The following is a 22,678-nucleotide window of genomic DNA, read 5'->3' as shown; positions in this document are numbered from 1 at the left end:
GGAGAGCTTGCCGGTTCTGGGTCCCCAGCAAGGTGGAAGGAAGCTCATTAGGCAGAGGCAGCGAGTGTGTGCCCACAACTCCCTCCGCAGCAACCACACGTGCGAAGCTTTGACAGAGCACACAATTCACACAGGCCCTCATTAGGCAGCAGGCCCGCCCTGCTTAATCCCAGGCAGGGAAAGAGCAAGGAAATTGGATCGGCCTATCTGTGCCCGAACAAAAGCCACTGGTGGGCTTCGGAACTGGCAAAGGCTGTTTCCTAATGATGTGCCTCTTAGAAACCGGGGGCTGGAAGGAACTTGAGCAGCACAGAGTCCCCCGGAGCAAACGATCCCTCAATTAGCACTTGTTCCTGGAAAGCTCTCACATGCCAGGCACTGGGTCTGGTGATGCTGAGGATGCAGAAGTGACATCACCGGACGACAAGCATTTTGTGGATTGAGAGGCCTGGTCCCATCGGCTAGAAAGCCATGTCCCTGTACACCACCCACGGTCTTTGCATGGAGTGTGAATGAAGTCATCCACGGCTTGGCACCAATGGTATGCACCTGGGCAAGTCTCTGGACACTTCTCGCACGTTTCTCTCTGCTGAGAGTGGCACTGCTGTTTCTCTTCCTTCCTTCCCAGCCATTCTTTCTGGCCTCGGATGCAGCGTCACCTCTCCCAGCACACCCGACAGACTTAGACAGGTGGGAGCCCATCCTATGGGCTGGCATGAACCCCGGTGCCTGCCCCACTCACCATCCTGCCCGCCCACGGCCCGTGTCCGCATGTTTCCCCAACCTGCACTGAAATGGCACAGGAGGCACTTGCTTAACGTCTCAGGACTGAGTTGGCCCTCGCTGGGCTGCAGTCACTCCTATTCAATGAGGAGCAGGATGGATGGGGTAGCCCATGGACACCGCCCGCCTGATGTTCTGTGGCTGACGGAGAAGGGCTCCTGGGCAGACACTGGTTTCTGGGAGGGGCATCCATGGAGGTTTCCAATCAGGTTCCAGTAGCTGCTGAATCCTGCGGAAGCCTGGGTCTCTGGGCCCTGGGGAAGGCCGGCCACCCAGGGCTTTTATTAGACTCACCCTGAGAACTGGACTCAGAAACAGTACCAGGCTTTGGGACTCAACAGGCTTTGGAGTCCGCGCCTGACCCTATCCTTACAGGGCGCTTACCTTGGGGGAAGTCTGTGTCTGCCCGGGCTCCTCCCCTAATCTGAAATAGGAACGGAACTCACACCTCCGAAGGCGGGGTGAGGATTCACTCAGGGAGATAGACAAGTCAGCGAGCCGTTACCCCTAACCGGCCGGCACACGCCCCGTCCTGAGGGAAGGCAGCCTTGGCCTTGTCTGGCAGTAGTGATGGTTCACCGTGAACGGAAGACCCTCCAGAACATCTGAGTTCCCAGCTGGTGCACAGTGGCCACAGCCTCCGAAGCAGGAAGTCACCTTCCCCAGACCCCAGACTTTTAGTTAAATACGCACAATTTTATTGATTGAAGAGATTAGGACAAAAACATTAAACCAAGTACAGGACAAAGCACCAGAGGCCACAGATTCCCACCATGCATGTCACCACTCTCTCCTCCTCCCAGGTCCTTAAAAAATACGGGGGGAGGGAAGGAAACAGGTCCTCCTCGACACAGCACCATCCTCAGCGTGTAAAAAGCCTCTCCTCTCCATCTTCTGTTATCAAAATAGAATCCAGGGCACGTCCATGGCCGCCTTGTCTCCGGACACGAACGGGGGAGCCGCCCTCTCGGAAAGGGGCCGGCCGGGCTCCTGTTGGGCAGGCGTGAAGCATCCACGGTCCGCACATACATGCCACATACGATAATGGAGCACAGATTCAAGTAACATTTACATACTAGAGTCCACGTGTCACCTACCCAAAAACAGGACCAGTTCACACAACGTATACAGGCAGTAAAATCCAAACAACTGAGGTACTGGAAACACAAATATTTATGCCGAAAGAGTTCTGTATCATACAGCGATAGAAAAGCCGTTAATAAAAAAAAAACAAAAAAAAAACATTGGCCACTCAAAATCAAATAAAGCTATCTAGAAAAGCCAAAGGAAAGGTTATTTCAGGGACAGAAATACTCAAACAAGGAAAAAAAAAAATATATATATATATATAAATGTTAACGACAGCATGTAACATGTCATCCCAAGTCAACCCGTAATTGAAGTACTGGCTTAATACATCACAATGTGACATTTTCCTTAATAAATAGAAGAGTTCTCGAAGATACAAAGGTGCGTGTGGGGGTAGAAGCCGTTTTATTTATATCGTCCTCGCTTTCAGCTTATTGTCTTTCCCACTTATCTCTACCGAGGGTTTTTGTCCAGACCAGAGGGCCTCCGAAGCCAAGAGGGCCATTCTCCACGAAGGGTACGAGAGAGCCGCCCTGTATTTTACACGTGGGGGACAACCTGCTCTGTCTCGCTCGTCTCCAATCGAACAAAGACAGACATGTTTCCTTGAGAGCCCCGGGTTGTAGAAGCTTCGGACTCCAAGCTTCCTGCTCTCTCACTCCCATCTCTGCCCAGGGCGATGCCTCGCAGGCAACCCTGGTCGTTCAACAGGAAAAAGACTAAGGAGGCGAATGCCTTTCTCCTTTCTTCCTTCCTTTTCTCTTTCTTTAAACTATGAGAGCAGTGATGCTCTGGAAGTTTGACTTCTAAGAGCTTCCTGACACGAAACAGAATAGCTTATGAAGGCCAGGTCCCCCTCCCCTTTTCAGGGAGCTGAGAATGAACATGTCCCTTCCCGAACGGGGTATTGAATACTTTACCTCGAAGGAATGAGTTGAGACAGCGATTAAGAGACACAAACTGGACTTTCCTTTTCTCTTAGTTTAGCACCCAGGTTTCATGTCAGTCTGTGTGCACCGAATTGTCTTTAAGTGACCGTTTAATGATCAGATAGGTGGTTGGCTTGTTTCAAAAGAAAAAAGAAAAAGAAGAAGAAGAAAAAAAGAAAACCCTTGGCCGATTGTACCTTCCCTGAATCATGACAAGAAGTTAGATGCTAACAGTGCGATGCCGAGATGTGGGTTTGAGGCAGAGAGTTTCGATTCTGTCAGGATCTGCAACTAGTTTTGAACAAAATGAAAAGTGGGGTAGACAGAGCCAACTGAGGGGGGTGGTCTCCGGGGCTCCATCAGGGAGGAGAAACTGCAGGGGGCTTTCCCCCACCCCTGACCCGGCCCCAGGGCCCGACCCCACCCCACACCTCCCGTCCCCATGCTACATGTTCAGTCAGCTCCTTGAAGGTTTTCCTTCTTTGAACCAAGAAACCTGTGAGTGTCAGTGTCATTCCTGCTACGGAGCCAGGTGACGTGTGGTCCCTGGAGGAAGTCCCTTCGCTGCCCTCTGCCGCTCCGGTACCAGCCCAGTCTCTGTGGGGCATGAGCTCAGTTAAAGAAAGGGTCCAAGTTTTCTTCCATGTTGACATCCGGCACCAGCTGGTCAGACACCTCCTTAGCACCATATCCTGAACTGGAGACGCTGAAATCTGTAGAAAACCAAGGATGGTCCAGAATTTCCTGCGAGGTCAGCCGCTCGGAAGGCTCCCGCCGCAGGATGCTCCGGATGAGGCACTTGGCCTTGGGCGACAGCGTCTCTGGAATGTTGAACTGGCCGCGCCGGATCTTGCTGAAGAGGGAACTGGGCTCAATGTCATGGAAAGGGTACCGCCCTACCAACATGGTGTACAGCATCACGCCCAGGCTCCACACGTCGGCGGCCTTGCCCGAGTAGCTGCCACTGGTGTTCAAGATCTCCGGGCTCACGTAGGCCGGGCAGCCGTGCTTGTCGGAGAGCGAGTCATCATCTCCCCGCAGAATGTAGGCATCTTCCAGGCTTTCCAGCTTGACCCGGGTCCTGCAAGGAAAGGAGGGACACATGAGCTCCTGAGGGTGCTCCGACACATCATTACATCACAGCTCCTGCTCAGTATCCAGCGACTCCTACTCCTTCCTTCATCCGCTCACCAGCCTTCAACATTACTCACTGAGCACCTTCTAGTGCCAGACCCCCTTCCAGAGCTGGGCACACAGGAGTGAGCAAGACTGACAAGGACTCTGCATGAAGCTTACAACCTATTAGGGGACTCAACCCATTAGCAAGTAAACAGGTCACCAATAACAGCATTGCCTCGTCTTAGTGCTGAGGGAACAAGACATTAAGTCACCTGCTCCAAGTCACATCTGAGTAACGACTGGGATTCCCAAGATCTGAACTCAGATCCAACCAACTGGGAAGCTGACATAGCTCTGTCCACCACGCTGGGTAAACCTGGCAGACACCGTCTGCAAGGACCTCTCGCGTTACTCAAGCGCACTTCGGCCTCACACAATGCTTTGGTTAGACATGGAAGGTTGTACGATCCTATTTTACAGGTAAGAACATGGAGGCTCAGAGCTTGAGTAACTTGCTCAAAGCCTTTTAGCTGGGAAACAGAAGGCCTGACCTCATGTCTCCCTAAGTCAACCATGTTGCACGTGTGTACATGTGTGTGTGTGCTTGCGTGCATGGGTGTGTGTGCGTGAATAATAGGATGAGCCCAAAATCCTTCTCAAACTTGTTACGCTGTTCCCCCATCTTCCCCCCGCCGTGTGAGGACCACAGTGCTGGCTGACACGAATGTAGGACTCTCCTGGGGGCACTGGGTAAGAACAGAGTTGGAGAAATTTCATGAAACTCTGAGTCCCTAGAATCTAGGCCTTTATGCAGTGGGTCTTGATATCATCACTGGGTATAAAATAAAGTAAGTACTCAGTAAATACTTTTGGAAATAAGTTGAATTCTTATCATTAGCTATACATACTTTCCAGTGAATGGAACTGAGGACCAGGATGCGAAGTGACTTGTTCAAGACTGAGGGCTGTCCCCGACCCAGCACCATAAGCTCACAGCCCAGTGTTCTCTGTTTAGCCAAGAGGCCTCCCGAGAATCCCTGTCTCCCCATCTTGTGATTCTTTAAGGGGAAGATTGAGAATGACTACCTTTCAGTGCTTAACACCACAATCCTCCTCCTACTCTCCCGGCCCAGAACACTGCCACCCCCACAGAGGGCCAGTGCGTCTCAGGCCCCATAAACTCAGTGAACCCTATTCCGTCACCCTGATCAAGGCTTGCCACGAAGGTGACATAGGACAGGGAGGAGGGACTAGATTTAGGGTTAGAACCTCATAAATAGCACCAACTAGGTCCTACAAGGTCCGTATCAGTCACATCAAGTGGTTCCTTCATCTCCCTGTTGCCCAGGTGTCATGAGGCTCACATGCGCAGAGAAGAGAAAAGTGCTTGGAAATACCACAAGGTCCTCAGTCAGAGCCCTGACTCCGGTCCATCACTGCTCTTTCTCGCCTTCCTCCTACTGCACATCTTGGCCTTTTAGGGCGATGACCACCGCTACTCAGAGAGCCCCAGAAAGGAGGCGAGGCTCAAACTCATCCAGGGAGAGCTCCACAGGACAGGTCTGAGGAAATCTCAGCTAAATCTAAGATCTCATATTTGTTTTTTGTGGTTTTTTTAAACATATTTTTATTGATTTTAGAGAGGAAGGGAGAGGGAGAGAGAGAGATAAACATCAATGATGAGAGAGAATCATTGATCTGCTGCCTCTTGCATGCCCCACACTGGGGATTGAGCCTGCAACCCAGCCTGTGCCCTGACTGGTAATTGATCCGTGACCTCACAGCACATAGTTCAACGCTCAACCACTGAGCCACACCGGCCGGGCTAAGATCTCATATTTGGATGGTAGCAGTTTCAAAGACCACGGAGTGACAACTCCCCTGTACTTATTTCCATCCGTGAGCAAGAAATGGTGTGGGTAGCCCTAACTGGTTTGGTTCAGTGGATAGAGCGTCAGCCTGTGGACTGAAGGGTCCCAGGTTCGATTCCAGTCAAGGGCATGTACCTTGGTTGCAGGCACATCCCCAGTAGGAGGTATGCAGGAGGCAGCTGATCGATGTTTCCCTTTCATCGATGTTTCTAACTCTCTATCCCTCTCCCTTCCTCTCTGTAAAAAATCAATAAAATATATTTTAAAAAAAGAAAAAAGAAAAAAGAAAAGAAATGGTGTGGGTTGGAGCTAGGAGAGTGGACTGAGGCCAGACATCTCCACCTGCGGTGTGGCTGTGGAACAGTCACTCAACCTCTACGCCTCTCAGCCTTGCAGAGGACTGTTGAAGAGGGTAACCTTCCTTTGTTTTTTTATTTTGGTTGTTTATTGCAGTAAAATTTGCATAAAATTTCCCACGTTTACCATTTTTAAGTGTAAGGTTCCTTAGCATGAAGTACCTTCTCACTGTTGGGCATCTATCTAGACAAGACAGCCTGACCGTCTGCTGGATGGACACCCCGGGGTTCCCGGATGCAGAGCAGCTGATCTGTTACACGTGCCCCCCATGCTCTGTCGTAACCCGTGGTCCACACCATCTCCTCCTCTCCCGACAGCGAATGGCCTAGAAAGGCAGGGAGGGTCGAGGGTGCGAATCCGGGACTGGATGGACACCCCGGGGTTCCCGGATGCAGAGCAGCCGATCTGTTACACGTGCTCCCCATGCTCTGTCATAACCAGTGGTCCACACCATCTCCTCTCCCGACAGCGAATGGCCTAGAAAGGCAGGAGGGTCGAGGGTGCGAATCCGGAGTTGTGCTGACTGAGCACAGACCCCCTCTTGCTTTGCTTTTTCTCCTCTACGGGGGCAGGTGGGCTGACCCACAGCAGAGATTGGAGGTGAGTCAGTGAAATGCAAGGGGTGGAGGGGAGGGAAGTGCAAACCACAGGCACAAGTGGGCTCTCTCCACAGCTTCCTCCGCCCGCTCTCACCCTTAAATGCGCCTGCCGAGTCCAGGAGGGAGCCAGACTCCTCAACTCCAAATTCACTGTCTTGGCAGCAGAGGAGCTGCGGGAATAATCATCGCAGTGGAAAGAACAGTAATAATGATGATAAGCCTACCCAGCGGGCGAGGGACACAGCAGCGGAATGAGCACTAAATCGGAATCGGAGGGTCAAGCCCGGGGCTGGGCTCCTCTGCAGACGCCCACCAGGTAAGGCCAACACCTTCGCCGAGGCCGCAGTGACCCGCGGGCATCTCAGCCTTGTCTTCAGCCCCCACCCCTCTCTCCATCCCAGCCTCCCCACTGTTCCTCAAACACGCAGACGGACCTGGGTCCTTCCCGGGCCTTTGAACAGGGTCCCCCTCAGGCCCTCACCCCAAATGCGCTTCTCCAAACGCCAGTGCAGCTCACTCCCACTCTCTCAGGTCTCTGCACAGGTGAACTTTATGCAAGAGGCCTGGCCTGACCACCCCATATAGTGCAGCCCCCACCCCGCTGCTCCCTACCCCCTCGTCACCACCTGAACACGATGCATCGTCTTTCAGTACTTACGCATGTTCGCTCTATGTCTTATTCCCATGCTCATCCCGGGGTGATCGCCTCATTCCCCATCCTGGAGCCACGGGCAGGTGGCCGAGGGCCCCTTGCGCATAGAGACCATCACCTGTGTTACTGGGATGCCTTCAGCACCTACGTTGGTCCCCGGCACACGGCAGACACTCCGTCCACGGGTGAAAGGCAATCTCACAGTTATGCCCTCAGCGCTTCTGTGGGCTCAGCTTTAAAGAAACAAGCACCAGCTGCCTCCCTGGCCAGGCTTAGTGAGGTCACGTGAAGGCGCCACGGAAGCAGGTGCTGTAAATCACTTCCCGTGCGGGTGGAGGGAGATGCCACCCAGCCCTTCCAGGGACAGACTGCAGCGCCTCGAGCTCTTTGCTAAGCCCCATCTAAAGCCCTGTCACTCTCATCCCTGTCCAGGTCACACCGCCAGGTTCAGACTCTCTCCTTCCCCCTCCCCCCACGCCTCCCCCCCAGGCAGCAAGGACCACACCTGCATCCTAAACCCTCTTCTGGGGTCCTTCTCCAGAAATGGCCCTAGAAAATGCTAAAGGGCTCTCTCCTGTCAACGAACCCCTCCCTGCAGCCCCCCTCCCCACCTGGAGACGGGACTCAGAGGTTATGCAAATACCTAGGGAATTTGAGAGTGAAATCAAGACACCCCATGTGCTGCGGTCCAGCTGTCCCCAAGCTCACCCATGTGTTGTGTCCCTACCTGCTTGTCACATCCGGTGTGGTGTGTGCTGGGGCAGGGCAGCCACACAGCCGGCCAGTGCAACTCGAAAATTACCAGACACCAAAGACCACGCTATGGCGCGGAACGTGTGCCAGGTACCTCCGCCTGCTCTCAAAGTTCCTAAGATCAACTTCCAAAGCAAAAATGATCTTCCCTCCATGTGGACCCTGAGCCTGAGGCTGAGAGGGTGGGCACGCTCGTCGGGCTAGTAAGGCTAGTTGGGGGCCGGGCGCTCGCCTCTCTGGGCTGTGAGCTCAGCCAGCGAGGCTCCAGCTACGTGGGCAGCACAGGTGCGCCCAGGACCAGGGCAGGCGGCCCCGGGGCAGGAGCCTGCTCCCTGGATGGAGGAGCACACGCATCCCAGGCAGGGGAGGGAGGAGGGAAGGAGAAGCCAGGAAAAGGACGCAGAGGAAACAGCCTCGCAGGCGTCTGACCTTGCCTGCTTCTGGGAACATCCTGAACTTGTTTACATCACTCCCAGGCAAGGGTCGAGGCGGGCGGCCTGGGTTACGTCTTTAGACAAGGTCCTTCCAGGGTGCGCATGGCAGGGACCGAGCTGGGCTGGAGTTCCGGTCCAGTCCCCACGGACTTGTTACGCAAGGAAGGTCTCTGGGGCTTGACTCCCCCTCTGGGAATGGGGGCCACTGCCCTCGCTTCTATAAGGTGGGTGGGGGAGGCCTGGTGGAGTACCTGTGTGCGTCCGAGTGGGAGGAAATGAATGAATCTGCTTTCCACATTGGATGTCCCCTGAAGAGCCCGAAGACTATAAATTTCCAGGCAAAGAAATTGATTTTCGTGACCATCGGTGGCCCTAATAATTCAAATGTCCATCATTTGGGCATTTAAACTAGGAACTGGGGGTGCAGGCGTGACACGTGACACCCATCTTCTCAGTTCTGTGAGGATTCAATGAGCAATGCTCCCATAGGACTTGTACAGTATCTACCGAGAGCCCAGCAACACGGCGGCACACGCTGGCCACTCAGATCGCTTACTATTAAGACAGGGTCTCACTTCCACCCCAGAGCCTGGAGGGGAAGACAGATGGACAAGCCTCAGGCAGATGGACGTGGATATGCATTCTATGCCCAGATTCCTTGCTGGGCTCTTTGCACTTGTTTTTCCCCCAACCTGGCAGGTCCTTCCCCCACCCAGGTGCCCAGCTCGCTCCTGCTCACTTTACTCAGTCCTGAGGGAGGTCTGCAGGATGGGCTTCCGAGAGGCGGTGGTACATGAAGGATACAGAGTCCCAAGAGTGACAAGGAGGAACGGTGGAGATGCTGGTGACCAAAACGCTGCAAATGACAGTGGCTATTCCTGCGGCTTCTTGGAGGAGAGAGCCACGAGCCCAGGGCAGGATGCCTTTGGCCCAGACGCTGCCTCCCCGCATGTGTCTTGCAACCTGGCCCCGGCCCAGGAGCGGCACAGCCTGCTCTGCTTTCGACCTCTGAATGAACGTGGCTCGCACGGGGCAGCCTGTGTACTTGGGGCCGGCCCAGCCAGTGCCAGGCCTGGTGTCGCTGGCTCCCGAGCCAGGTGAGGAAGCCAGAACCAGCAGGACACAGCTCCGCTCCCCGCCTCGGGGAGCAGCATTGGCCTTCACATTTATAAATGAAAACGTATGGCTACGTGGACTGAAAAGGGCTCTTTCAGCTTTACAAGTCCTGATTTTAAGTTTAATTTTTAAACTATAGGGGTAGCAACACTTCCTATTTGGCATCCTTGGGATGATAATAATTATAGTAACAATAGCAACCACAAACTGAACGTCTAAATGCTGGAATTTCTTGCCCGGCCAGTGGCTCAATGGTTGCGCATGGACCTATGAATCAGGAGATCATGAGTTCGATTCCCAGTCAGGACACATGCCCGGGTTACGGGCTCGATCCCCAGTGTGGGCCACGCAGGAGGCAGCCGATCAATAAATCTCTTATCATTGATGTTTCTATCTCTCTCCCTCTCCCCTCCTCTCTGAAATCAATAAAAAATAAAATAAATAAAAAAATACTGGAATTTCTTCAGTCTATGTCTCTATTTCTCTTAACAAAACTGAAAGGCAAATATTATATGTGCAAACTTCCTAAAAAGTAAGGAAACTGAGGCCCAGAGAATGAAACGTGCTGGGTCCTGAATAGGGTAACTGAAAAAAATTGAACTCCGAATCCCTGTCAGGAGGATCCTGAGGTGGGAGCTCTCTCCAAAGTGCATCGTGGCACCAGCATCCTAAGTTTCCTCCATCAAAAATGGGGACACTTTTAAGGAAAAGCCTGGGTACATAGCCCAGGCCTATGCAGAACATCACATACACGCTCGAGCCGCTGTAGCTCACGAGGCGCACGTGGGACGCTGGACCTGCCCATGTACTAGATGACGAAGCTGAGGTACAGAACACTGATGTGGCCTGTCCAAGGTCCCCTAGCAACTGAGCGGCAGAGCTCGGCTTCAAACCCAAGTGTTCGGCCTCCAAATTTAGTGCTCCTTCCAAAATCTCAAAACTGGCCTACACAAGCAGACCAGGCCTGGCTTTTAAACCTTTACACAGCCCTGGGCTCTGGGCAGGAAGCGATGAGGACAGGCTGGGCCAGGGCGGGGCTGGGCTGGGAGTTCAGCCAGGCAAAGTGGGCCTGGCCAGGATGGGAAGTCCGGTGGCCTGAGGTCAGTGGAATCCGGAGAAGTCATTGAAGGCCATTCCAGGGGGTGGGTCCAAGCCGGCCAAGGGTCGAGCGAGACCATCAGCTGCAGCCAGGTCTGGCCTTGCTCTGCCTGCTACTGTGACGCTACGCTTGGCCACCAGTCCTGGTGCCAGCAAAGAGCCACCTGGGGCTGTAGCTGAGGGGGTGGGGAGCTAGGGAAGGACCGTCCCAGCACCAAGTCAACCTGGCAGCCACCACTGGGTCTCTACGGGCTGCTAAACTCTGCCCAATAAACCTTCACTCCTTTAATTCTGGTTCCTATGCACATAAATTTTTCCAGCAGTCACCTCTGAGAGCCACCAATGCACCAGGTCCAGTAGATGCAGTGAACGGGCCCAGCTCCAAGGCCAAGCTGCTCAGCAGTGAGCACAGAGCAGCCGGGACACCAGGAAGGGAGACGCTTCAGGGAGAGGAGAGTCCCCGGGCAGGGGCCAGGAGAGGGGCTGGTGAGCTGTGCCGGGAGCTGTACCCTCTGGGCACCTCACACGCACATCAGGGAGCTGGGCTTGATGAAGGAGAACATCACGGCTTAGAAAGATGAAGTACCTGCTAGGAAGTCCCACAGTTGGGATGAGAATCTCAATCCAACTCATGCCCCCAGGTGTTCCCACTGCACCGCTGCCTGGCCTCATGCACGGGCCTCATCCTCATGCACAAGCCTCATGCACAGGGCTCATCCTCATGCACAGGCCTGCGTTAACTGCCTGCAGGCACAGTCGCCGGAGTCTTCTTGGTCCCTGGGAGAGCGGGGAAGCCACCACCTCCAAGGCCTTCTCTTCAGGAAGGTACAGCACAGCCTGCCGTCTCCATAGGAACAGGCAGGGAATCCCCAGACAGACAAAGCAGCTCAGGGCTCCTCATCAATGCGCCAGTGGCCTCCCGCTGCCCTGCACTTAGCCCTGCTCCTGCAGGATCCCCGGCCCCAAATCCATCATCCCCCGATGGCCCCTCAGACAGGAGTCTGCACACCACCTCCCGCTAATGCTGGGACGAGGGCCCAGCCAGCCCTGTTCTCCCAGACAGCCAGGCGCACCTGCCCAGCTGCTTAGGGTCCAGAACTTTCCTTCCATGCCCCATGGGTGGGGTGGAGTGGGGTCAGGGTGCAGGCCAGTCCCTTCAGCCTCCTCTGTCCCCCCACAGAGTCCCCCCAAAGCACGTCCCTCGTGACACACAGCATGCTGGGAACTCCTGGCCTTTGCTCAAACTCCCTTCCCTCCTGTTGAGTCTATTCCTAAGCAGAGTTCCCCCAGGCAGCTCCCCACGCACTGCGCTTAGGCCCTTCCTAAGGGAAATGACACCCCAACACAGACACCGATGGCAGGGTCTGCATAAATGGTTCTGCATAAATCGTTCAATCCAGATGGAAACGCTGGGGGATTTCTCGTGCGACGTGGACCTGGGGAAGTGGTTCTCTTTGAAAGGTGTGTCCACGGCAGATCCATACGCCTTCGTCCTTCAGGCTCCCATCCCAGGCAAGGACACCCATGGCCCGCACTCCTCCTTGCCCCCCTCCTTCTGTCACTAGAACCCCATCCGAGCTGCTCCTACTCCATGAAGGGGGTCTTCACTGATTCAGTGCCCACCGCGTTCCAGGAGTGGGGACCAAGCGACAGCCCCTGAGATGCAGACACGGGCACGTAGAACAGAGAGACGCCCCGTGACAGAGTGGGGGCTGGGGGAGAGGACTCCTCGCCATCCTGGGAAAAAGGGTGGGTGCCTGAGCCTCCCCAATGGTCGGCAGGGTCAACATAAAGACGGGAATTCCAGGAGCTCATGTCACTGGCTGTCAATGCAAGGAAGCAGAGTCCGGTCTCCAGGGCTCGGTGCCTGCCCTCTCTGCCCTGCTGGATCTTACAGCTTCAACAGAGGCAGGAGCAGCCTGGAGATCTAAAGGAAGAGCCAGGAGAGATGCTAACAACAGAGAAAGAGCCCGGCCCAGGTTGGGGAGGGAGGGAGAAACGCCCCCATCCCCAGCATGAGGCGCAGCGGGGGATGGAACAGGTGGCCCCAGGTTCCTACACGGGGTCCCAGCTCCCTCCTGCAGACACAGGCACAGACCAGCTTCCACAGAGCAGAGGAAATGAAACGTGTGACGTCAATTGATAAAGATCTTCTAACCAAAGAAGAAACATGTACAGGGGCATGTTTCTCCATTCACAGGGGCATTTCTGTGCAATGAAATGTCAACTCCGGGCCTTGACTGGGGGCGGGGAGTGAGGGGTGGCAGGGAGCCTCGTCCCAAGGGAGAGGAGTCAAGCTGGCAAAACAGGGACTTCCTTTCGGCAGCCCTGCCTGCACCCAAGGCTGCCCCAGCTGAGAGGACACTTCCCACCCCGAGTCAGCGAGCTGGCCCCGGGTCACCCCGAGAGACAGACCCCCGTGGCGGGAGGCGAATTCGGAGCCAAGCACGGGTTCACCGCACTCATTCATTGTCTCCCCGGGGGAAAGTCTTGTTCTCTCCACGGAGGAGGCGCTCTGAGCAGAGGCGGTGGTGACTTGGCAAGGTTAAGTGCAAGAGCAGAGATCCCTATCCAGACAGTGGCTCTGCCTCCACACGGGAGTAACCAGCCTCTCCCAAGCGCAGGTCTCCCCTGAGAGGCTCCGACTGCAACACGGGGCCCCGAAGAACAGCTGACCACGCAGACCACTCTAACGCCACAGCAGGCCAGGGGGGCTGGAGGGCACAGACACAGGCACACCCTTTGGGGGTTTGGGCACTGCCCTCTATCGATTCAAGGCCCAACCCACACTCAGGGGGGCCCCTCCCGTGCAGATTTGACTATAGGAACTGTGGATGCAAAGGGTGTGCCCAGGACGAATTCAACCAGGGTACGGGTTTAACTTTCTCAAAACGAAAACAAAAGAAGGGGGGCTGTGCCTGCAGAAACATCAGGGCCGGTGGAGGCGCAGGGCAGGAAACAGGGCCGGTCCAGGCCCGGTGGGTGGCACCCTTCACTCTCCGGTGAGCCTGGTGTCCACCTTCCTTTGCGTACATCTTGTCAACCGTCTGGCCTTTCAGAGCAGAAGGTTCCACAGCACATGCACTTGACCTCTACCAGTCACCCTCCCAGCACTGATTCAGTGACGATAACTCAACAGAGAGAAGAGGATGTGGCTTCAATCTGAACCCTGACATCACAAGAGCCCCCACTCTTCACGGAAATGGCTGCCGGAGAGACGGGCCACATTCCCCCAGGAACCCACAGAACCCTGGGAACCGCTCACCATAGTTTCATCAATGACTCTAGGACCAGCTGTCCATCAGTGAGAGCCCGCCCCACCCTGTGAGTCGCAGTATCCTCTCCCTGAACTTTCACAACCACCTCTCAGGGATGCCCCTGTCATTTCAGCTCGGAGGAAGCCGCAGCTTAGAAGCGTTACATCGCGTAGCCACGATCAGGTGGCTCATCGTGGTAGAGCCAGAATTTGAATCTCGAGCCTCAATCAAAATAAAACAGAAGCAGGAGAGTCTGAGATGCTGCTACTGCAACCCAGAGGCAGACGGCACAGGCACACGGGCTTCGGGTCGAAGGCAAGGCTGAGTGTCATCTGTGTACAACGTCTGCAAAGAGACCGTGGGCAATGCCTTCTGGTGCTGGCAGTGGCACTCGATGGCTGACCATGGACTCAGAGTTCCAGGTGGTCCAGGACAGAAAGTCTACGCGCGGGAGCCGCCCACAGGCAGGTCTCCTTCTGGACCAGGCGCCGCCAATTCCAATGGGTAATGCTTGTGCCTCCAATCACTTTCAAGGGCATCAAGGAAGGACACGCCTATCTCTGAGAAGACTAATGTGCAAACATTTGAAGATTAATAATAAAGCAGCCCCTCCAAGTCTCTTCTATGCTTTTCCCTCTGAGGACCATTCATAAAGGTGAAGAAAACAGGGAAATGCCACCATTTCCCTTCCAAAAGTCTTTCAGATCCAACCCACTGTTTCCCCACATTGTCTATCAGGAGAGGAGGACGCTTCAGTCCTACTGAAACGCCTATGGGTTAGGTCCTAGTTACCAGATGGAAGGTGAGATCTGTCAGCAGCAAGGCCCCACGAGGTCCCAGGGCCCCTGCAGGACTCCTGTGCGGGCCCCGGAGACTCGTCTGCTGGGAATCACGAGGGACAACTCTGATTGATGCGTGACAAACCAGGGTCTCACACTCTGCAACCGAGGTTCAAAACCAAAACAACGCTAAGAAGGAAAAGGCTACGAGGCATGACTCCCTTTTTACAAACACTTGACAGTTGGTTTAAAAAAAAGTCTTAGCAGCTACTGATGAGAACACTGAGTATGACCTTCTCAGACCTACCAGACGGAGACTCTTGTCATGTTCCCTTTTTACAAACACTTGACAGTTGGTTTAAAAAAAAAGTCTTAGCAGCTACTGAAGAGAACACTGAGTACGACCTTCTCAGACCTACCAGACGGAGACACTTGTCATGTGCAGAACAGCAAGTCCCCTGGGACCGCAGCAGGCCATGGGGCTCTGGGGTGAAGTGGCAGGATTTCCAGGCTAGCGCCATCGTCAAACAGGTTGTGTGACCTTGAACAAGGTCACTTCACTCCTGTGTGGCCATCACCACCCATCAGATGGGGCGGTTCTCCTCTCCCGTGGCCCCTCGGGAAAGCGGGGCTGCAGGGACCACGTGCTCTTAGACATGCGGGCCATGTGGGGGACAGATGACAGGCTAATGTTTTTTAAAAGGCAAATGCTCCTTAAAATGCAAAAGGGTTTAGCTTTGATATGTTTGCTCCAGGGAACGGTTCTGGGTTCCCAACCACATGGGACACTTTTTCTAGTTCTTTCTAGAAAGGGTCATGCTCTTTTGCAAAAGTCAAACATAACTCCGAAGCAAACACCAGTGATCACCGTCCTCCTGTTGGAAGCTTCTTGCATCTTGGTGTGTCTTCCCGAGGTGCTAGGACATCAAGGATTTGGGCTTTGCCAAGACATGCTCCTTGGCAACCCTTCGACCCATTGTCATAGAGGGCAGGGCGGGCCAGGCCTGGGGAAAGCCCCACAAAGGCGATGTGAGCTCTGCCTCAGCCCCTATTGGCTGCCAGCTGGCTGTGGGCACCGGAGCAAGCTCACCTCTGGGCTTGGCTCCCCAGACCCTCGGGGACTCCCAGACGCCACTCCTGCTCTACGTCCTGTGACCTGGGACGTCCACCCTACTCTGCCTCACTTCACAAACACACATGTACCATGGTGAGCCATGGCTGGACCTGCCACCCCAGTTGCTTGCTGATGCCTGAAACTCCTCTCTGAAGAGAGGCGATCAAAGATGGTGCTTCAAAAGGGGATCCCAGAGACGGGCATCCACCTGCTGCCCTGCTCCGTCTGTCGGGCAAGTGGCTTTCTTGGGAGCTGTCTCATCAGAGAATCTGCCCAGACGATTGTTCTTTCCCATCTGAGACCCCTCCCCCCCCACGCTGCCCATCAGAGCCCCCCTCAGTAACCCGGACATGCGATTGTCACCTCTCCAGTTTACAGGGAGAAGTAAGTTACAGGATAACCTCAGAGAAGGACCTTATAGATGCCACCACATTTTAACTCTTACATTTGTAGTTTACATTTGGATACATCTCCAAGAAAGGCGGAACACAGGAGGGCAAAATCTCATTCATACGTGGAATCTAATAAACAGAATAAACTGATGAACAAAACAGATCCAGAGACACAGAAGCATAGAACAGACTCCTTTTTGCATATCCCCAGGACACAGACAATAGGGTGGTGAAGGCCTGAGGGAAGTGGGGGGGGGGGGGGGCAGCTAGAAGGGGTCAGTAGAGGAAAAAGGGGGACAATAATTTTTTTTTAAAGGATGCCTTTTCAGATATAGATCTACCTTCCAAAGGAGAATACTCAAAGAAGCACATACCTGAATGTTATAGCTCAGAAAGACCTTGGAGCCAATATAACAGCCAGGACAGAGATACGGACTGGAGGCTGGGGGAGGGGACCAACTCAGGTCACACAGGATATTAAAGGCAAAACCAGGTAAGGGCCTGGGCCTCCAGGCTCCAAGGGCAGAAGCTTCTGAGTTGCAGAAAAGATAAGCATCCCCCACACTCTAGATCTTAGGGTATCTCTCTCTTCTTCAGTTTGTTAATAAAACTAAAAGCCATTCACTATCTAGACCTGGATGTAACTGCCACAGATACCTCTGACACCCCTTAATGGGTGTAAATATGGAACGATACCCAACCTCTGTGGGTCTGGGGAACCCAGTGGCGTCTGCACTTTGTACACCATCTGGATTATAACGCTCACGGAATTATTCCATTTGGGTTACGCAGCCACAGGCCCTCTTCCCTTGTTAATCCCCAAATGCTTCCCAGGCATTTACTTCCCCATCAGCTCAAAGCACACGAGGGAAAACCCACGCCCACGCCACTGGATCTGTCTCATTCAGATGCCTATAAGCAACAGCCCCAAAATATCACAGGCCACTGGGGCGGAAGATAGCAAGCCCTGTGCAGACACACAAAAGGCATTCCAGAAATGTGAGCGGAGTGAGTGACGCGTGCCGGACCTGCATTCGGGCGGTGTGCAACAGCTGTGACAATGGACTTGCACGCCACTATCCACTTTCCCAACAGGCGGCCCCGAGGATTCCGTGACCTCACGCACGTAGGCCCTCTAGGACAATTCTTGGAATAGTCAGCGATGAAGATAAATCAGCTGCCTCCACCCCCCTAAAAAAGCACATTATTAGAAAGGAAAAAGGAACTTGAAAGAGTTTTTTCAATCAAAGTCAGCTGGAGGAGAAAGCAGGGCCCCCGTGGGGTCTGCTAAATAGAATGTAATGAGTTAATGGAAGAACCAGAAATGGAAGCCAGATGCCCAGCATCCTGTCCAGCTGTCTCCGAAAATAACCGGGACCTTCGAGGGCCGTGGATGTGCGGCGGCAGGCTCCTCACCTGGAAGGCCAGGCCTGCCCACGTTGCCTATGACATATTCCTCTTCCAAGTCTTGGCCCCAGAGTCATCGCTCTTACAAAAACCTCTGGACTCTGCATCCTAGTTGGTACCGCCATCCCAGCCCCCAGTCCCATCTGACCCACTACCTACCTTTATTTAGGGCCTGTAACACCATCTCTGTAGGTCAGTTGACTAGTAAATGTATCTTGCTATTCATAGCACTGAGAACTGTGACTAATACTATATATTGAGGAAATATCCATTGAAGGAGGGAATGAATGAATGAATGAATGAATGAATATTAAAGGATGGATGCCAGGCACTGAATGTGCTGAAGGTAGGGTTTGGAAAATCTTGCCTCATTCACACTGAAAATGCCACCCAGGCTGGCAGCCACCTTCAGAGTTCAGAACACCAAAACCAAAATAGTTAGCAGGTCACAACATACCCTGCACCTGTCCTTGGAGCATCGGATAACACCTTGGGAGTAAGGGGTGACTATTTTCCAAGGGCACGTCAAGCCTTGTGATATTCACCCCATTGTCCCTCCAGGCTGTCTTCCCCACACCCAGACCACAGGCAGCAGAACAGCCTCCACGCAGCTCTCAGCAGCAGGCTGCTCAGAGCAGCCGTGGTGGTGTGCACGGAAATGAGACTCACCTCTCTTCGTCCTTAAAGATGAATTTCCGTAGCTTGAGGTCACGCAGCACCAGCCCCCCGTCGTGGCAGTGGGCCACGGCAGAGGCGATCTGGTAGAACAGTCTGGCCGCCTCCTCCTCCCTCAGCTTCTTGCACGTGCGGACGAAGGAATGCATGTCCCCATAGCTCCGCTCAAAGAACACATAGGCTTTGGTCTCCCCCAGGAGAATCTCGGTGATTTGGTTGATGTTGCTGTGGGCAGACAGGCAAAAGCAGGGGGCCAGGGACTCCTGGTAGCAGCTGATATCAAACACCTAGGGCAGAGTGAACAACAAGACCAAGAGTCAGAGGGGCCTCTTGGACGGCCAATCACAGCATGCGAGCACCTCCCACAGGGACCAGCTTCTGCGATGACAAAGGGTGTGCTGACCTGGAACCCAGACCACCCTGGGCCTGTGTCCTGCCAGCTGGACGCCCTTGAAGAAGTCGCTGGACCACTCTGGGCCTCCCAGACATCATATGTAATATGGGCAAATGCTATTTGGGAGGATGATATGAAAAAGTGAAGGTAAGGGTGTTTTTGCAAGACAAAAAAACTCACCACACAGGTCAGTTTTATTACTTTTCTCTCCCAATTAACTCTGTTTAAGAAGAATTAATGCAAAATCTGAGAATGACCCATCCCAAGCTACAGAGATAACACCTTATGTTCCTTCAGGGGAAAAAAAAGAAAGAAAGAAAAGAAAAATGGACATGAACACTATTCAGCTACCTGTATAACCATTATAGACCACATACTCTGTGCAATACAACGGAGTCATACAGCACTATACGACACATTAGCAGTTACTAGATTACAAACCCAGGAACGCCATGCCTTCCTTTCACAGATGTGGAAATGGAGCCCCAGAGAGCAAGTCCCATCCAACCCCTGGTGGCAGGGCTGGGAACAGGACGCTGTCCTTGCTCCCAGGAAGGCAGGCATGCTCCTCTCTCTCTTCCCTCCACAGACTCTAGCTCAATGAATCAGTTATGCAACGACTTCCTATGAATCAAAACGAGCCTGTGAAATGCCGCCTCATTGTGGGGTTATTGAAAAAGAAAATCCACCCTCCACACCTTTTTGCAACAGACATGAGAGGTATTAGCCTGCAGAGAGTTCTGAGGGTGAAAAAAAATTAAAAAGCGTTCATTCATCTGCAGCCCTCCCCTGAATCAGGACCACAAAGGCCTGGGTTTGGAATGTGGTTTCACCATCTGCCCGGGAGTGCGGGTTCGAGAATCCATCCTGTGCCTGCAGGAGTGGGGCCGGCGCGGGTGGGGTGCCTCCCTGCAGAGCGGGATCGCTCTAACAACAAGATGCTTTGTGTGATCAATGCACCGTCATTTAACTTCCCGTGTTTCTTTTCCATGAGTTAAAACATGCTCTCCTTTAGCAGCATTCTGCAGGGCCGTGGGGAAAATGCTGGCCTAGAAACCACCAAATTTGAGGCTCTAATCCTGGCTGGGCCACTGCTAATCTGGATGAGGTGGATACAAAGCATTAGGGTCACGCCCCCCGCCCCCCCTTCATAAACAGGAGACGTTGATTTAGGGCCCCACCGACCTTTTGGGGGTCTGGATCCCACATGAGAACCTGAGAAGCGCTCTTAGCCGACAACGCCCATTCCCAAATGCACCCACGATACTGGATTTATTTTAAGAGAAGACACAGGCCTCCTGAAACCATCCACGGATGCAGGCTGCCATCCCCGAATCCATGAGTGAAGTCACTCTCAGCTTCAAAAAATAAAACCTATGAATCAGACAGGGTGAGCAAGAGCCTCGGAAGCGCCGGTGCTAAACCCTGGGCGAGGAAGCGCAGTAACTTTGTGAATGAACCATAATGAGCCATCTCAGGAAAGCCCTCGATTTTAAGAATGAGTCCGTCAGCATCTCCAGGGACCACAAATCACACCCCAAGGCTGTCAAAGGATGACCTCCGAGCGCTGACCCTGGAGGTCCATTCAATTAAGCATCTGCTACGCTTGAGTCAACTGTAACACCCAGACCCCGACTGCAGGGAGCAGGGACCCAGGCAGCCTGGGGAACCTCGGCGAGTGTGAGCGCTCTGCAGAGGCTAATGCAGGCGCTGCGCTCTTACATAACCGCCGCGTGTCTGCCAGCGGGCTGCAGGCTCCTGGCCCGTGCTTGTGCAGGTACCGTTATTTACAATATACTTCCCGTTTCAAGTGCATTTTTTAAAAATAAAAAGTGATTTTTTTATTTTTTTGCTCAGCACCTTTAGTCGATGATCCCGCCCAATGCTGAAACACTGAATGGATGTAGATTTTAAAAAAGAAAATCGAACACCTTCATGGCAGCATCAATAGGTAGCCATAGCCTTTGTAGAGGAGACCCGATTCCAAGATGGTGGACGGAGAATGGAAAATAAAGCCAGTACGAATGTTTTCCCAAATGGGCAGGAACCAAACGTTTATTAGCAGCTATAACAGGCATTTATGGGCTTGGATTGGTACTTAAACCATCACCTTCAAGTGCAAAATTGAGCCATGAGCCTGGTTGGCGGCTGCTTTTGAATGTTTAATTTAGACCCTCAGGTATATAATGTAACAGTTCAGATTAAGCAGTAAGATTGGGCCATCTTTAATAGCATTTGCAAAAAAAAAAAGGGGGGGGGAGGGGGGATTCTGCCAAGATGGTAGTATGTCAATCTGCACAGTAACTACCTGCACTTCCATGAAAGCCAGAAGCTACAGGCCCTTAAAGCTCCCTCCCTCCCTTTGCTTACTGTAGGCATGGGGACAATGAGCAGGCTTGACTATTTGGGTTAAATGACTCTCCCCCCCCCCCCCTTAATGTCCCATAGAATTCTCTATACAGTCCTCTGCAATAAGTGGCATCTTTACATTTGATCTGTTTTTGCAAACATTTTTTCTTGGATCAACACAGAGCTAGGAGACAAGAACTCTAGATTTTAAGTCATCGATGCATAGGTTTCACTCAGCCTTGCAGTAAGCTAAGCGCCCACAGTACACATCTGAGGGGAGCTCATGGAAGCCGCCTTGAAACACCACTGAGAGCTCCCAAGCACCTCCTGCACTCCACTGTGCTTGCATAGATGCCACCATCCCCTCTGGTAAAAAGGCAGGGGCACAGAGGCTGCTGTGTCTTAAAGGGATGACCTCTGTCAAGCAGAACAATGATACTGCACTTAAAGCCACTCGCAGCCACACAGTAATTGGCGAGGGGCTGCTTCAATCTTTGCCATCACAAAACCAGCAGATGAAGTACAGTGAGGGGCCAGAGAGCAAGTCTGCAAACGACACTGTGAGGTCAGCCCAACGTGAAATATGCCTCGAAGAAGCCGAACCAAGGAAGAAAGAGCAGGGGCCCGAGGCACCTCTGCTTTTTAAACAAAGAAATAACAGCAGGACGCTGCTGCAGACTCGGGTGGCAGAGTCCCCTCGCTTCAAAGCACCTCCAGCCTTTGAAAAAAATATGAAAATGCTGTGCCCGAGTTGAGCGAAAGGAGTGAAAACGCTCACTGCTGGGTGATTGTGCATATTTCCTAGCGGAGTGGCAGCTCTGTGGAATTCATTCATTTCAAAGGATGACTACCCTATTGTGCAACGTTGTCGGTCTTCTGAGAATCCAGCCCGGCTCTGAATAGCCTACTGAATTTTGGTTAACCAGGCACAGTTGCTCTGGGTGTCAATAACTCAGAAGATGCAAAATACCAAATGCTCGGTGCAAGCAGAGAGCAGTACTTAAAAGAGTCTCTTCTTTTCCCCCCTGAGGTCCAATCCCAGCAATTGCAAAACTGACTGGAGAGTTCCACAAAACCCATGTCTTACAATGAAACACTCCAGTCCCCTATGAAATAAAGCCTGCGGTTAATGGTAAAAGTGTCAGGCAATTCAAAGACAGCAGGGGTCCCCACTCCTGATGGCCCCCCTCTCCACCCCATCCCTCTAACCCCCAACCCCCACTCCCACCCTCCAGTGGGGGGGGGGGGGACAACAGTGAGCAAATCTAAAATGAAGTGACAATGAGCTCTTGATCTATGTCCAATTCCTCGGTAGAGGTGTGCTCTAATGTCCTTTTTTTTTTCTTTTGCAACTATCCTCCTGCTCATCCCCTCGTCTGGTGCCCCGTGGGTGCCTACAAAGACACACAGACACACATGCATAAACCAGTCACTGTTCAGGGTCAAAGACAAAAAGGAAATCAATCGTAGGGTCCATCTCTGCATTAGGGAGAATATCCTGAGGCTCCAAA

General features: G+C 53.1%; 1 protein-coding gene across 1 annotated transcript in view; it reads right to left on the bottom strand.

Moving 5' to 3' along the window:
* Window positions 1-1,458: 1,458 nt before the first annotated feature.
* Window positions 1,459-22,678, bottom strand: part of TRIB2 (tribbles pseudokinase 2) — a 23,002-nt gene continuing 1,782 nt past the window's right edge. Inside the window, exons 2-3 of the mRNA XM_005884074.2 lie at window positions 18,419-18,711; window positions 1,459-3,882 (exon numbers count right to left, since the gene is read on the bottom strand). Coding sequence (XP_005884136.1) covers window positions 3,414-3,882; window positions 18,419-18,711 — 762 coding nt within the window. The 3' untranslated portion in view covers window positions 1,459-3,413. The remainder of the gene's footprint in view (window positions 3,883-18,418; window positions 18,712-22,678) is intronic.

Source organism: Myotis brandtii, unplaced genomic scaffold (assembly GCF_000412655.1).
Source record: "Myotis brandtii unplaced genomic scaffold, ASM41265v1 scaffold813, whole genome shotgun sequence".
NCBI lineage: Eukaryota > Metazoa > Chordata > Mammalia > Chiroptera > Vespertilionidae > Myotis > Myotis brandtii.
This window is presented reverse-complemented; position numbering and strand designations above follow the sequence as displayed.